This window comes from Orbicella faveolata, unplaced genomic scaffold, assembly GCF_042242905.1.
Source record: "Orbicella faveolata isolate gen_17 unplaced genomic scaffold, um_ofav_v1 contig_13, whole genome shotgun sequence".
Taxonomy (NCBI): domain Eukaryota; kingdom Metazoa; phylum Cnidaria; class Anthozoa; order Scleractinia; family Merulinidae; genus Orbicella; species Orbicella faveolata.
The window spans coordinates 31,630,340-31,644,021 of record NW_028301540.1 but is presented as its reverse complement, the minus strand read 5'-3'; the positions used below and the strand labels follow the sequence as shown (position 1 = coordinate 31,644,021).

Below are 13,682 nucleotides of genomic sequence, written 5' to 3'. Positions count from 1 at the left end.
GTACGAATCAAAATCTCTTAAACTTAAATCTAGGATTGACTTTTTCTTAATTGCAAAAAATCTCTCTGGGGATGTAAAGAATTCGGAAATTTACCATGCTATCGCACCTGACCATAACGCAATTTATATTTCGCTATCTTGGCCCAACAAACCTCCTCGGGGACCAGGACTCTGGAAATTTAACAACACCCTATTGAATGACATGCAGTATGTGAGTAAGGTTCGTGATACATACGCTCACGCGTGCAGTTATTATAGCCATGTGACGGATAAGAGGCTCTTTTGGGAGTTAATGAAAATGGAAATCAGATCTGCGACTATTTCCTTTTCCAAAAATAAAGCAAAATGCATCAGCAACCGAGAACAGGAATTAAGACGTAGAATAGACCAACTTGATGTTATTATCTGCGATAATTTTTCTTCTCCTTACATCGATGGAGTACTACGGGAGTATGACGGACTGAAAACGGAACTTAAGACAATTTACGAAGAAAAAGGAAAACAGGCAATGTTTAGAGCAAAATGTCGCTGGATAGAAAATGGTGAACGCCCAACAAAGTATTTTTTCAATCTTGAAAAAAGTAATTACAACAAAAAAACTATCAGTGAACTTCGATTACAAAATGATTCGATTACGCGCAACGAGACACTGATTCTAGAGCAAATTGAAGATTATTATAGAAACCTATATACCTCGGATTTAACCTTTTCTGAAACAGCTTGTGACACATTCACTGAAAATGTTGAATCGCCTAAGCTTTCAGAGGACGTGCAAGGAACCTTGGAGGGTCCACTTACGTACGAAGAATGCAAAAAGATACTAGAAACCTTTCAGAATGATAAAGCACCGGGGGAAGATGGATTTACCGTTGAATTTTATACCTATTTTTTCGATCTTTTAGGAAACGATTTAATAGCAAGTTTTAACGAAGCGCACGAGAAAGGTGAACTCTCCATTTCACAACGAAGGGGAATAATTACTTTAGTTCCGAAAGAAGACGGGTCACTCCTAGATCTTTCAAACTGGAGACCGATTACTTTGCTTAATGTTGATCTTAAAATAGCGGCAAAAGCAATAGCAAAACGCATTGAACCGACACTACCAAACCTTATCCACTCTGACCAAACAGGCTTCGTAAAAGGGAGATACATTGGGGAAAATATCCGACTTATAAGTGACATAATGGAATATACGAATCTACAAAACTTACCTGGCATTCTAACCTCCCTAGACTTCCGTAAAGCTTTTGATTCGATTGAATGGCCCTTTATAATGAAAACTTTAGACCATTTTAATTTTGGTAGTGACATCAAGCGCTGGATTAAGATATTCTACACGAACACAGAAAGTGCGGTACAAAACAATGGTTTTATAACCAGTTGGTTTAAACCATCAAAAGGAGTTCGACAAGGTTGCCCACTCTCCCCTTATTTGTTTATTCTTTCTGCAGAGGTACTCTCAAATAAGATACGTCAGAATTCCAACGTGAGAGGAATCAAAGTCTTCGGTAAGGAAATCAAGCTGTCCCAATTCGCTGATGATACAACTCTATTCAATGCGGACATAGAATCTTTAGAAATGGCCTTGAAAATTGTTGGGGATTTCGAACGAATTGCTGGCCTGTCCTTAAATGTAAAGAAAACGAAGGCGCTTTGGTTGGGGAAATGGAAAAGTAATAGAAGTAAGCCTCTGGATTTAAAATGGTTCCACAGCCCCGTTAAGATATTGGGGATATATTTTTCGTATAATATTAAGGAGAATAACGAGCTCAACTTCGACAAAAAGATCCAAAAGTTGCAAATTAAGCTGGATATGTGGAGTTCACGGGACTTGACGATATTTGGAAGAGCCATGTGAATTAAAACCTTGGGCATATCGCAACTTATTTATTCGGCCTCTAATCTGGATGTTCCCAAAGGAATTGTGGAAATTGTAAGAACAAAATCTTTTAAGTTCCTCTGGAAAAACAAAAAAGATAAAATAAAAAGATCAGGCCTTTACCAGGATCCAGACAACGGTGGAATACGCATGACCGACTTTGATATTATGTTAAAAGCCCTAAAACTCGCCTGGATCCCGAGACTGTTGCGGACTTCGGACAATAGTAATTGGTGTATTATTCCAGAGCACTATTTCAGAAGAAAGGGAGGGTTAAACTTTCTGCTAAGGTGCAACTACGACACAAATTATTCTAAAGATCTCCCGCCCTTCTATAAGAAGATACTAGACTTCTTCAACGAATTAAAAACTCTTTACTCGTATGATCAAAAGCAGGAGTTAGTATTGTTTAATAACAAAGATATATTGGTGGACGGGAAACCCATCTTCCTTAGTGAATGGTTTAAAAAGGGTATTCTATCAATTAATGACCTATTGAATGAAAGTGGCAATTTTTTAACATTCCGCGAGTTTTGGGATAAATATTCCTGTGAATCCAATTTTTTACAGTATCATCAAGTTGTTAGTGCTATTCCGGAACGCTTAAGGTCTCTAGCCAAGTGCTCCGACATCATCAACAAATCATTTTTTTACCGGAAATAATAATATCTTTTCCCTCAACGAATCGACACAAATTAATCTGCACAAGGCTAAGTCAAAGGACTTTTATAATTTGCTTAACGTCAAGATTCACACCGAAGATCAAACGGGCCCTAAACGTTGGAGCAAAAAACTCTCTTTAAAAAGGGACGTGTGGACTAAGATCTTTAAATCACTAAAAAATATTTGTAAGGAAACTAAACTCAAAGAGTTTCAATTTAAATTAATCCATAGAACGATAGTAACTAAGAAAGAACTATTCAGATTCGGTATTAAGGTGGACGATGAATGTCTATACTGCGGAGATAAAGATTCAATTGAGCACTCTTTTATCGAATGTATGTTTACCAAATTGTTTACCCAAAAAGTCTTGAGCTGGTTCAACCAAGTGAATGCGTGTCAAATTTCTCCTACCACAGAGGAGACCTTGTTCGGTATTACTGCAAGCTCCCACGACTTAGCAATAATACGGAAATTCAACTACACCACCTTATTTATGCGCCATTATATTTATTCAAGCAAGTTAAATAGCCTGGCCATCTCCATTCAGGATTTTATCAGTAAGCTACACACTAAATACAAGCTTGAAAATTTGTCTTAATTAAATGTTTTAGTGAGAAGTACTCCTCCCTCCTCAAAGTCAATACACAGTATAACGTATTGTAAGTAACTGTATGTACAGCAAGTAACGTAAGTAGAGTATTATATTGTTAGCAGTGTAAGTAGCCCGTATTGCAAGTAATTGTATTTTCTGTAAGGAACTGTATTGAGTATTGTATTGCCAGCATAAGTGACCCGTATTGTAAGTAACGTAAGTATTGTAGAACTGTGTTTTGTAAATTAAAATTATTTATTTAAAAAAAAAAAAAAAGAAAAAATTAAAAAAAAAAAAAAAAAAAAAATAATAATAATAATAATAATAATAATATTTAATATTTCTAAGGCGCAAATTAACATGTGAATATGATCAAATGCGCCTATTAAAGAAGGTTTCCGAACCCTTACCTTCCCGCTGTGTACAAGAAATTTCGGTGCGAAGACACATTTTTTTTCCCACAAACCCTCTTTACATATTCCTCCATATAAGCTCACTACTAAATGTATAACCAAGAAAACCTCTCAGCAGGCAGGGGAGCCTTGTTTTCTTTTAAACAGTGAAATGCCGAAAAAAGTCGTGCTTGCCCAATTATAAATTAATCAACCGATCCACGTCCTCGCGTACCTTATTACAGTCTGCCGTTCTTTCCACCACCCGCAGGTATGGCGAGAGACGAGCAGAAAGCTGCGCAGTACGTTTTTCCGCTCTATAAATGGCTTCTCATCTTCTGTTCTCTCCAGTAACGATCCCACAAGCGTTTGCGAGATGAGATCGCACCAGATTTCTTCACGTTTCTAAAGAAGCGAATAGACTTTTTCACGGTTACCTTGTCTCATTTGCATTACATTATAAATTAAATGTAAAATGCGAATTGCGCATTTTAATTTTCAGTGCTGCCAGTAGGTACTGACAGAAGAGGAATTAATTACCGAGGGGAATTTTCGAATTCTCTAAAATAGTAACATGAAGGGTGCATGGTGGCCAGTAGTAAGAATTTGTATCCTGACCTTAAAGTTGGTTTCGTTAAGGTTTAGCGCGGGTGCACCTGGTTCTCTCTATTATTGAGGCAAAAAAAAACATTCGTTCATAATTAACTCCGTCGCCAGTCAGGTGTCGCCGTCTTCTTGTAGTTATTAGGCTGATTTAGCAAGGGAACAGGAACGTCACTTGACGACGGCGCACGCAGTACAAATAACCAAATATGGTCAGATGACGACTGCACGGCGCGCGGAATAACCTAGATTCTGTTCTAATTTGACCGTATTTGGCTATTTATACTACGCGCGCCGTCAAGTGACGTTCCCGTTCTCTTGCTAAATCAGCCTAGTATCACTAAAGGCTAACGCTTCGGCCAACTGGACTAGAGGGAAGAATTAGCTCAAACCGCTCTTCATTGAGAACGCAACCGTATGTATTTTTAACCATTGTTTACGATTAATTTTCGAAAATAGTTAACGGTTGTCTTTTTCTGTACCTTGTTCTGTTTTCCACTCAATTCTGGCTCCATTGCGCTTAAACAAAAGCGACTGTGTCACAGCTGAGTTTTGTCCGTTTTATTACGTTTCGCCAAATACTCGTCAAGAAACTTAATGTTAGCGAAGAAATTCAGACTTCTATGAATCTAAAAGCACAAAACTATAGCTTCATTACAAAGAAATGCTTCTCCCAGTCTTTATAATAAAGACGACAAACAAACGACATTAACTTTGAAAACTGTCAGCCTAACAGGTTTTCAAAACCCAGGCCACGATATCAAAATACGTTTTAGTCTTTTTCAATTTCTGTCCATCTGCATCCTAACTTCTTTAATTTGTGTTTGCGGTGTTATTGAAAGTTTCGATTGGTTATTTTATATTTCACTCAATTTGATGATCCTCCAGTGTGGAGCAGGTTGTTATCAGTCTTCTGTCTCTAGTATTTTCGAATACTTTCGGATATATTAAAAATAATATATGTTCGCTACCAAATCATTTGCTATTGAAATTATCATTTGTTACCAGTAGCTTTGCGTGTGAGATCAGAAGTGGATTTCCAAGCAATGCAGATACGAGGAGATCGGCTCAAAAGAGTAATTCTGGACAAGGATTCTCACTCACACGACTTTTTCATTTAACGCTATTTTTTAAGCTGGATTTCCATTGCCACGTTAGAGCGTAAGTTTTAATGGCTTCCATCGCGTAAAATACGGCAAAGAAAATGTACGGACGGCTAACCAAACAGACAAAATGTGGTTCAGCTTTTTCCGCAGACGCAGACTGTCCGTAAAGAAAATTAAAATTGAAATCTGCAAGCAAAGAGGTTTAGAAGCTCTACCCATAATGCTTTGCATTTGAACTATATCATCGTTTTTTCGATCACGTGATTATTCATTTTGCTATGGATTTCATTGAAGTCGTGTTACAAACTGCTCCCATATTTCGCAAAAGAAAGCTTATTTATCTCTATTGTTTTGATCTCGGAGCAAAAGAAAGTGTTCAGCTGGAACAATTCCCTTGTCCTCAAGTGAAATAGTTCTTGGCCACGTCAGTTTCCCTGAAAAAAATTGCCTTACAAAGGATGTGCGGATATATATTTCAGGAGAACGTAATAAGTCTTCTGAATCTTCTTCTGAATCTTCATCAGCCCTTTTGGAAGTGATGAACAGTTGTGATATTAAGTTAAACTTCTCAGCGTTTTATTTCTTAGTTTGCCAGTTAATTATCGCTTAAATAAATCTTTACTTAATGAGCACCTGGCTTCATAAACTGCTAGAGTCAAATATAAACAAGTTCAAATAAATACTGCGGGCGTATTTTCTACAAAATACGACAAGTTTGTCTCAGATGAGCTTTATCCATGTATTTTAGTGACCTATTTGGGTATATTGAATGACAAGAAGTTTCACTGACGTTTGTACTTCTCAGACTTTAGTTGGTTTTTGCTGGTAATGGAAAAGGAACATAAAAATGTCTGTCACTTGACATCACAGCCGAAGTCACAACAAAAACTACAATTAGCAATTATCTACAAAAATATTCGTAGATAAAACATTCTCTCCTCTTTAATTGCAATGCAGGAACTGGAATAAGAAAATACAAGATTATTATCCTAGTCCATCATGAATGAGTCCCGATATGGCAATTGGACCAACGCAAAAATTATTCAGTTCAGTGTTACAGTTGTGTACTCCACAATTTACGCGTTGATTATCGCAGTATCTCTTCTGGGAAACCTCGCCGTCTGTGTGGTGATACTAAGCACCAGGTCCTTGCGGCGGTCTGTCAACGCTTGCTTCATAGTATCGCTGGCAGTGTCCGACCTCATGACCACGTGTCTCGTCGCATCGTTTAATCTGGAGTTAACTATATCACATGACAAATGGAGCCATGGTGAGATAATGTGCAACGTTTACACCACCGCATATTTGCTCACAGTCCCTAAGTCCATTCTCACCTTGCTGGCTTTGACGTTTTATCGCTACAGAACCCTTCAAGACCCTCTTGATCGTTTCAAGGAATCGCCGCTGATGACTCGCAGGCGCGCCTCACTGGTGGTTTGCATTTTGTGGGCTTACTCGATCTTGTTTTCACTCGCCCTGGTCCTTGGCTGGAAAAATTTTCCAAAAAGTGTCCACAATGGATTTTGTTACTTCAATATAACTTTGGTTTATTCATTTTTAAGCTCCATGCTGAATTTTGTAATACCCGTGTTGGCTTCTAGCTGTATTAACCTCAGAATGTACCACCTTGTCCTCAAAATGTCACGTAGTCCATTGCAACCTGGTGTACGTGGTACAGAAAGCGAACCCGTTCCTTTCAAAACGACGGAATGCATCAGTTTATCGGCTGTACCTGAAAACAACGACGAAACAACGGAAGGCAAACCAATGGAGCATTTCTGTCATTTCCCTCCAACTGAGCGAAACAGTCGCTTGGAGCTGAATAGAATCCAAAATGAAACTGCTGTCAGAAAATTAAAACAAAGGCGTAATGCTCGCGCGGCTAAAACAACCTTTTTAATCGTGTCCTCCTTTATTTTTGGCTGGCTTCCGTGGACATCACTGAGTATAGCATTTGTTTTTTGTCAAGAGTGTGTTTACACGGTTCCAAATGAAGTGAGCAAGTTTCTTTGGATGCTGGGATTCTCCAACACGGCCATAAATCCTATTTTATACAGTTTCCGAAGTCCTGAGTTCAAGAAAGCCGTTAGAGAAATAATTGGTAAAGGCCGAACTCAGGTCAAGGAGTCTAGATTATAGTTAGACTCCTTACCAACTTTAGCAACTATACGTATGCACGGCATAAAGGCAAGCCAGGCTTGTTGTTCTTCATTGTTCAATCAAGCCACGCCCAACAGACAAAATCTTGGTACCTCTTAAGGATTCTTTTCAAAATTTCCGATCAGCACTCCCGTCCTTTTTATGTGGAAGTCCCCCCCCTCCCCCCCCCCCTCCGGGACTGTGCCATCAACCGTGGCTGTACCGTCCACTCAGAACTCTTCACAGGATATCCCGGCAAACACATTTAAAACCAAAAATTGGGAGCACTGTTATAGAGCTTCGTTTGCAGTTTGAACTAATTTTTAACTGTATCTTACATGTAGTCCTGAGTTTTATAAACTATTAACGCGGCCTTCTTATAACAAACTGATTCCATGTTTAAATTTATCTGACGGTTTAGTGTCCGTCACTTTTCAAAAGCCACCGACGACGTTTCTGATTTAGTATTCTCGTGTAACTATTTGATGGCACTATAGTTTTACATAACTTAGTAGCAGTAGTGGTAACAGTAGTGGCTGCAGTAGTAGCGCTGCAGTGGAAGCGACAGTAGGAGTAGGAGTAGCATTAGTATCAGTGGCAGAAAAAGTGATTTTAACTTTTATTAGGGATTGAAGAAGCAGTAACAGCAGTAACAGCAGCGGCAGCGGCAGGAGGCAGGAGCAGGAGCAGGAGCAAACAATAAAATACTCCATAGACCCAAAAGTTAAAATCACTTTTTTACAGTGTAATAAACAGTATCACGATCATGCAAGTGCTTCTCGATGCTTTTTATTTGAATGGTCGCACACTAACGGGAGGAGTTCCGATCACAGCATAGTACGAAAACACTCCGGCACCTGTCAATTGCTTGTCACGAATGAACAAATGAAAGACTCCCTTAACTGAGGAGCGGACAATTATCTGTTTGAGAGCGGGGGGCGGGGGAGCTGGGGCAATTTTCTGGGGAATGAAATTCAATTTTCTCACCTTTAGGTTGTGCAAGATTATTTTGGTGGGCAATAGCTTGTGGAAGGATTTTTCAAAAGTCAAACAGAGGACCTGGTTAGGTGAAAGCACTTGCTCGATGTTTTTCCCGTGGCTTCCCTTGTACGATTTTTTTTAGCAGTTTTTGCTGTGCAAAATTTGTTTTGGAAAGTGCCCAACCTCCCCCACCCTCAAAAAAATAATGGTCCGTCCCTAAAGGATGACTAATTATCCCACTGGTAAAACAGAAACTTTCAAAGTACGTAAGAAAATCATATCAATCACCAGGAAAAGTACATTTTCTTTTTGCGCAGTTTTTCCTCGCGCACTTATCAGTATGATCAGTTAAACAACACACGTTTTTTCTTAATCCGTCTTTCTTACTCAATTCCTCTTCTTGAAAGAGCGTGTCTGTTTTTTCCTTATGGCAACAAAAGTCAATGTTTCTGCGCACCGGGTGCCCCACGGGACAGCTTTGTGCTTTGTTTAGTCGCCTTCTGTCGTTGTCTCCACTTGACTCGTCTGTTTTGGAACCACACCTTAATTTGATGTTCTGTAAGTCCAATACACAGAGACAAGTGATAACGCTCCCGTTTGTTCAAGTAGTGCTGAAGCTGAAAGCGGTCTTCTAGAGTCTTGCGCTGGTGGTCAGAGAAAACCGGACGAGACCAGGGTGTGGAGTGAGTAATTTGCCTTGTTGTACTGCGGGGAGTGGCGAGGGTAACATTAAGACGCTTACCAAACAGGTCTGAAAAACAGACAGAATAAGATAGCTTTATGATCAATTGGAGACACAGTCTGAGATGAAATAACTTTAAGAAATGAAAAGTATTAACATGTTACCCGAGGCTAAGTTTCAAGATATGATGACATTGCATCAGACCTGCAAAGTTTTCATTGCGCGATAAGGTTGACGTGTTGCGTGGAAGAGCAGTTTTCTCGGAAGTCTTTTAAGGTTTTTAGATCTATCTCTCTAGAGTGTGTTTCCGGCGAATTAGTAAATACCAAAGCGAAGATCTCTCTCTGTCTTGCCCTGATAAAAACAACAAGGTAATTGCTTGTTTTATTTACAGGGCGTCAACCGTAAGACCACTGATAGGGTAAACTTTAACAATAAATGTAGCCAATATTCGAAATATTGCTCTTCTGTGCCATCATGTAAGCCACTTTTTTGTAACATTTTTCTGTATAGCACAGAAACTATTTTCTCAGATTGTAACGTGAAAATGTTGCATAACGATTAAGATAATGGTGTTAAAGTGATACAAGGACAACTTCGATCTCAGAATAAAAGCAATTTAGTTTTGCAATCGGTTTATGACGTATCAGATGTAAAAACTTTACAAAGTCAAATCTTTTTGGAACACGCAATGTTAATTTTTAGGCATCTGTCAGTAGCACTATATCAATAAAATTTAAAAACGGATTATGGCAATATCTTCTTGTTGCAAGTTCAAAGGTGACGCTCGGCGTCAAAGGACTCACGCAAGGTTTGAGTTTAAAAGCAAAAATTGCGCGATCTGCATATGATTTGAATCGATCACTTCACGTTTGCCCATGCGAGCTTCGGGTGCTCCATATAATCACTGTTTTAAGATTAAATAAATTACAATATTTAGAAAGGAAGCTACATCAGCGTCAGCTGGATTTCATCCTGGCCATGGTCGAATTGAAATTTGGGGATGATGTTTTTTTTTTTTGTCAGGAGGGAGAAAAACCGGAAAACCCAGAGAAAGCCTCGGAGCAAGGCGAGAACCAACAACACACTCAACCCACATATGGCACTGGGCCGGTGCCATTTAAATTAATAAAATAACCATCTTAGTACTAGTCTAAAGTTTTACTGTTTACAAGTTAACTGTTTTAGCCAAGTACGTAGGTCGCTAGTTCACTACAGGTTGCTCAGTTATTACAGGTACAATTACTGAGAGCTGACCACTGTTGAGTCCGTGCTATTCAGGCTAACCGGTACACCATTTGGGCTGAATGGAGCGCTATTCAGTCTTAACCAGGCAAACACGTTCACGGTTTTACTAACAACTCAACCCAAAAAAGACTAAAGCTTAAATTCTACCCAAAGGTATCTCAACAAACAAAGCACAGAATTCCCACTTTCTAGTCCAGTATAGTCAAAGACATTCTCTGGGTAGTTGAACTCGCGAGGCTTAGATAACAATGGGTTTCCTGACTGCCTCCGCACCATGATTTACCATGATCTCAGTTCTATTCTGAGCTATTAAAAAGCGACATGTTTTAAAATTGAAAGTCTCTCTGCAGGGTATTTTGCCCTATTTTGTCAACTTTTACCCCACGAACAAGCGATTCACAAAGGAAATGTTTGATAGATCATATGTTTCGAGGTTTTGAGCGAATTGATTTTAATCATCATTTGAAAAAAGGATCACGTGATCACTCATGACAATCTCAAGCCTCGTTCCCAGGCTTTCTCTTCCTGAGTGTCCAGAAGACGAGAGACCCTGGGAACAAGGTTGGACAAGAATCATTTACTATTTACGAAAGTCTTCCTTTAAAACAACCTTGGAAATACTGTAGATACGAAGTTCAGTTTCTGCGAAACTGTCTGCAAGGCTCCGTTTGCTAACACTTATGAAGATTACTTCAAGCCTTAATTTTGTTTCATTTTTTAGTCCGAATCGGAAACAAAAGGTCGTCTAAAGCGACTTCGCCTCAGTTCAAATTACTTCGAGAACCCACAGAGAAACCCGGTATTGCAGCTCAACAATTCCAAAGACTTGATGCCTTGACCTGCATTGTAAGAGTATAATAACTCCAACACAAACAGTACATTTTCTACATTTCACGATGAAGAGATTATCACTTCTTCAAATGTGACCTCGGCAAATGTAATCTACTTTCTTCCCCTGCTAAGACTACCCCTACTAGGAATGAACTTTGAAATTCGGCCTTTACCCAGAGCACTACATATCCTTAGAATAGTATTGACAAGATGTTTTCAAACTATTTTAATCGGCTTCTAAGAGAAACAGACCAGTTTCAAGTAATCTCTCGAAGTCAATCACAAATGCTTTTTTTCCGTAGATTGGCAATTTCCGGGACGAATTCATGGTGTAATGTATCGAGGCTATAAAAAGATTGAATTACACACTAAAACAATCACACTCATAGCTTGAATCACTTTATCTTTAATTTCATTTGATTTTTCCGGCATCAAATGCACGAAATGTTGAATAACAACATGACAGGTGTCTGATAAGTTTTGTAAACATGCCGGATGTGTAAGCGACTCTTTGTCCGAAACCAAGATGGCCAGTCATGACCAATAGAACGTATAATGGGACTATAATGCGCGCCGGACACACACGCAGGCAACAATTGCGCCACGGCCACACTGTTTGAAGGAAGATGCCCCCCGCTGAATTTCTTTTTTTTTTTTTTTTTTTTTTAACCAAAAAGATGGTTGAATTCCCCGGAGTTCGTTTACCTTTTAAGCCTTGCACGATTTAAAAGAGTTCGAAAGCCACAGTTATTTTAATGCGCCGTTCGTAATGCGAAGAAAATTCTCTGGTGATCTCTTTTGGGCATTGTGGTTTTCAGACATGATGAGAGGTCGCGCTTGAGAATTTCCAGTTCTATCGCGAATTCGTCGTGTGTGTCTAAATCTCGTCGGCGTTTGTGTTTTGCGAGCAATTATGAAAGGTTTTTATAGCAAATTAGCAATGAATAGAATCAGTAAGCTGTTAACGATAATCAGATCGGCTAAAAACCGTTCTATTTAATCTCCACTCTATTCGATTCGCGCCTGTCAGTAGAATTTTTTCACTGTTATTGATCCAGGTACATTTGGTCTTCGTTCAATTCGACCTGGAGTATTGCACCACAAAAAAAAATTCCGCACGAATTTATCCGTTTACATCGGTTTGTCTCAAAGCCCAACACTGCAGGGGTTTAAAACACAACATTGAATACTGGCCAATAAATCGTTTAATTCTGTTAAGTGTACCTATTAATCGGAGTTGGAAAATCCGTAAATCGCGCAAACACATGAGGTGAAGGCAGGCTAAGTAGCCAGGGCTTGCACGCACACAAGGCCTTTTTTGCACCGGATTGTCTGCCTATAATATTATATCAATAACGAGCCGATGATTTCTCTACGCATAAAGGTCGCCCTTTGCTCTTTCTGGAATTAAGTGAAGTCAAATTTTTACCTGCTTTGGAAGAGCCATAAAGGATCCTGTCAATTCCAAACGAGAGATGCTCCTGTTGTTTGAATGTTACAGCTTTCCTTGTGATATTTCCCGTCTCGGACGCCAAGCTTGTTTTTGTCAGTGCTTTTGCTGACACATTTGTACAACCGTTTGTACAAAACGGTACGAGAGATACACTCGATTGTAGCGGTGCTACAGAGCCGTTAACGGAACTTGCTCGTGGAGGAGTTCCGCAGAAGTTGCATTGGTAATAAACCATTATCGAACTCATAGCTATCTTCACTCGAGAGATTCAGAAAGCCACTCCGTGCGGTACAGACCTCCCACGCAAGTAGCTAAGGCTAAATTCAGCTTAGCTCAGTCGGCAAAGTTCGCTGTCCCACACCTGTTTATGCCAATCACCTTATCAGTTATAGACTATCTCTCCACGCATCGTGCACGCATCAGTCTGTTACCATTGCACTTCCGGGGGGTTCTTGTTGGAATTTTTGGAGGGAGTGCGCCACTTGGTTCTTGCAGCCCTTACCTTATTTTACAGCAAATGTATGATTCTGTTTCAAATATATTTCACGCCACACCTTGTAAGACTCGTACCCTTTTCAGACCTGTTCTTTTCAATCCACGCCCTATTTCACCCGAAGAAGTAGAAATCGAAGAATTAAGTGCTTTGCTCTTTTCTTTATTTACACATTACAGACTGTTGATAGAAATGAAGATTATATCGAAAAATCTATCGGCCTTGCTGACTTTCAAGAGGAAAACTTCACTCAAAAAGGCAAAATCCATATTGCGTTTATACTGCCACAGCTCAAAAGACTTTACTCCCATTTAAAGTAAATTCTGATAACTTGTGCCAGAGCTTAAACAGGGAGGTACCCGGGGGACGTACCCCCGGTACACGCTACCTAGGTGTCAAAACATCCAAGTTTCTTGTGGGAGGTACGAACTAAATCTGTAGACAGCTTTATGTCCTGACTGACCTTACGACTTTGTAGCTAAATTAGGTAACTTTCCCTTTTAAAAAAACTGTGCTTAAAATGCTGTTTATTTGGAGTATGGTTCGGTGTTGCCTCCCTGATCTGGAATCCTGTGTGGTCCGATTTGCGTTAGGTCCAGTTTTGAAAATCATTGCTTGCA

The 13,682-nt window shown here is 39.4% G+C and overlaps 2 protein-coding genes and 1 long non-coding RNA gene across 3 annotated transcripts; 2 read left to right on the top strand and 1 right to left on the bottom strand.

The window, feature by feature from the left end:
* Positions 1 to 6,234: 6,234 nt before the first annotated feature.
* On the top strand, positions 6,235 to 7,435 carry LOC149115973 (5-hydroxytryptamine receptor 1A-like). Its single transcript, XM_089283870.1, has one exon. It carries the CDS (start codon positions 6,235 to 6,237, stop codon positions 7,372 to 7,374), a length of 1,140 nt encoding a protein of 379 aa, XP_089139996.1. The 3' UTR covers positions 7,375 to 7,435.
* A 708-nt stretch (positions 7,436 to 8,143) lies between these two features.
* On the bottom strand, positions 8,144 to 13,179 carry LOC110049931 (homeobox protein Hox-B8a-like). The gene is made up of 2 exons (XM_020755779.2): positions 12,546 to 13,179; positions 8,144 to 9,106 (listed from the first exon to the last, which is right to left on the bottom strand). The coding sequence occupies exons 1-2, from the start codon at positions 12,814 to 12,816 to the stop codon at positions 8,796 to 8,798; spliced, it is 582 nt and encodes a 193-aa protein (XP_020611438.2). The 5' UTR covers positions 12,817 to 13,179; the 3' UTR covers positions 8,144 to 8,795.
* Positions 8,963 to 10,182, top strand: LOC149115972 (uncharacterized). The gene is made up of 2 exons (XR_016206176.1): positions 8,963 to 9,038; positions 10,064 to 10,182. It is a non-coding gene; the product is annotated as an uncharacterized LOC149115972 (long non-coding RNA).
* Positions 13,180 to 13,682: the final 503 nt, after the last annotated feature.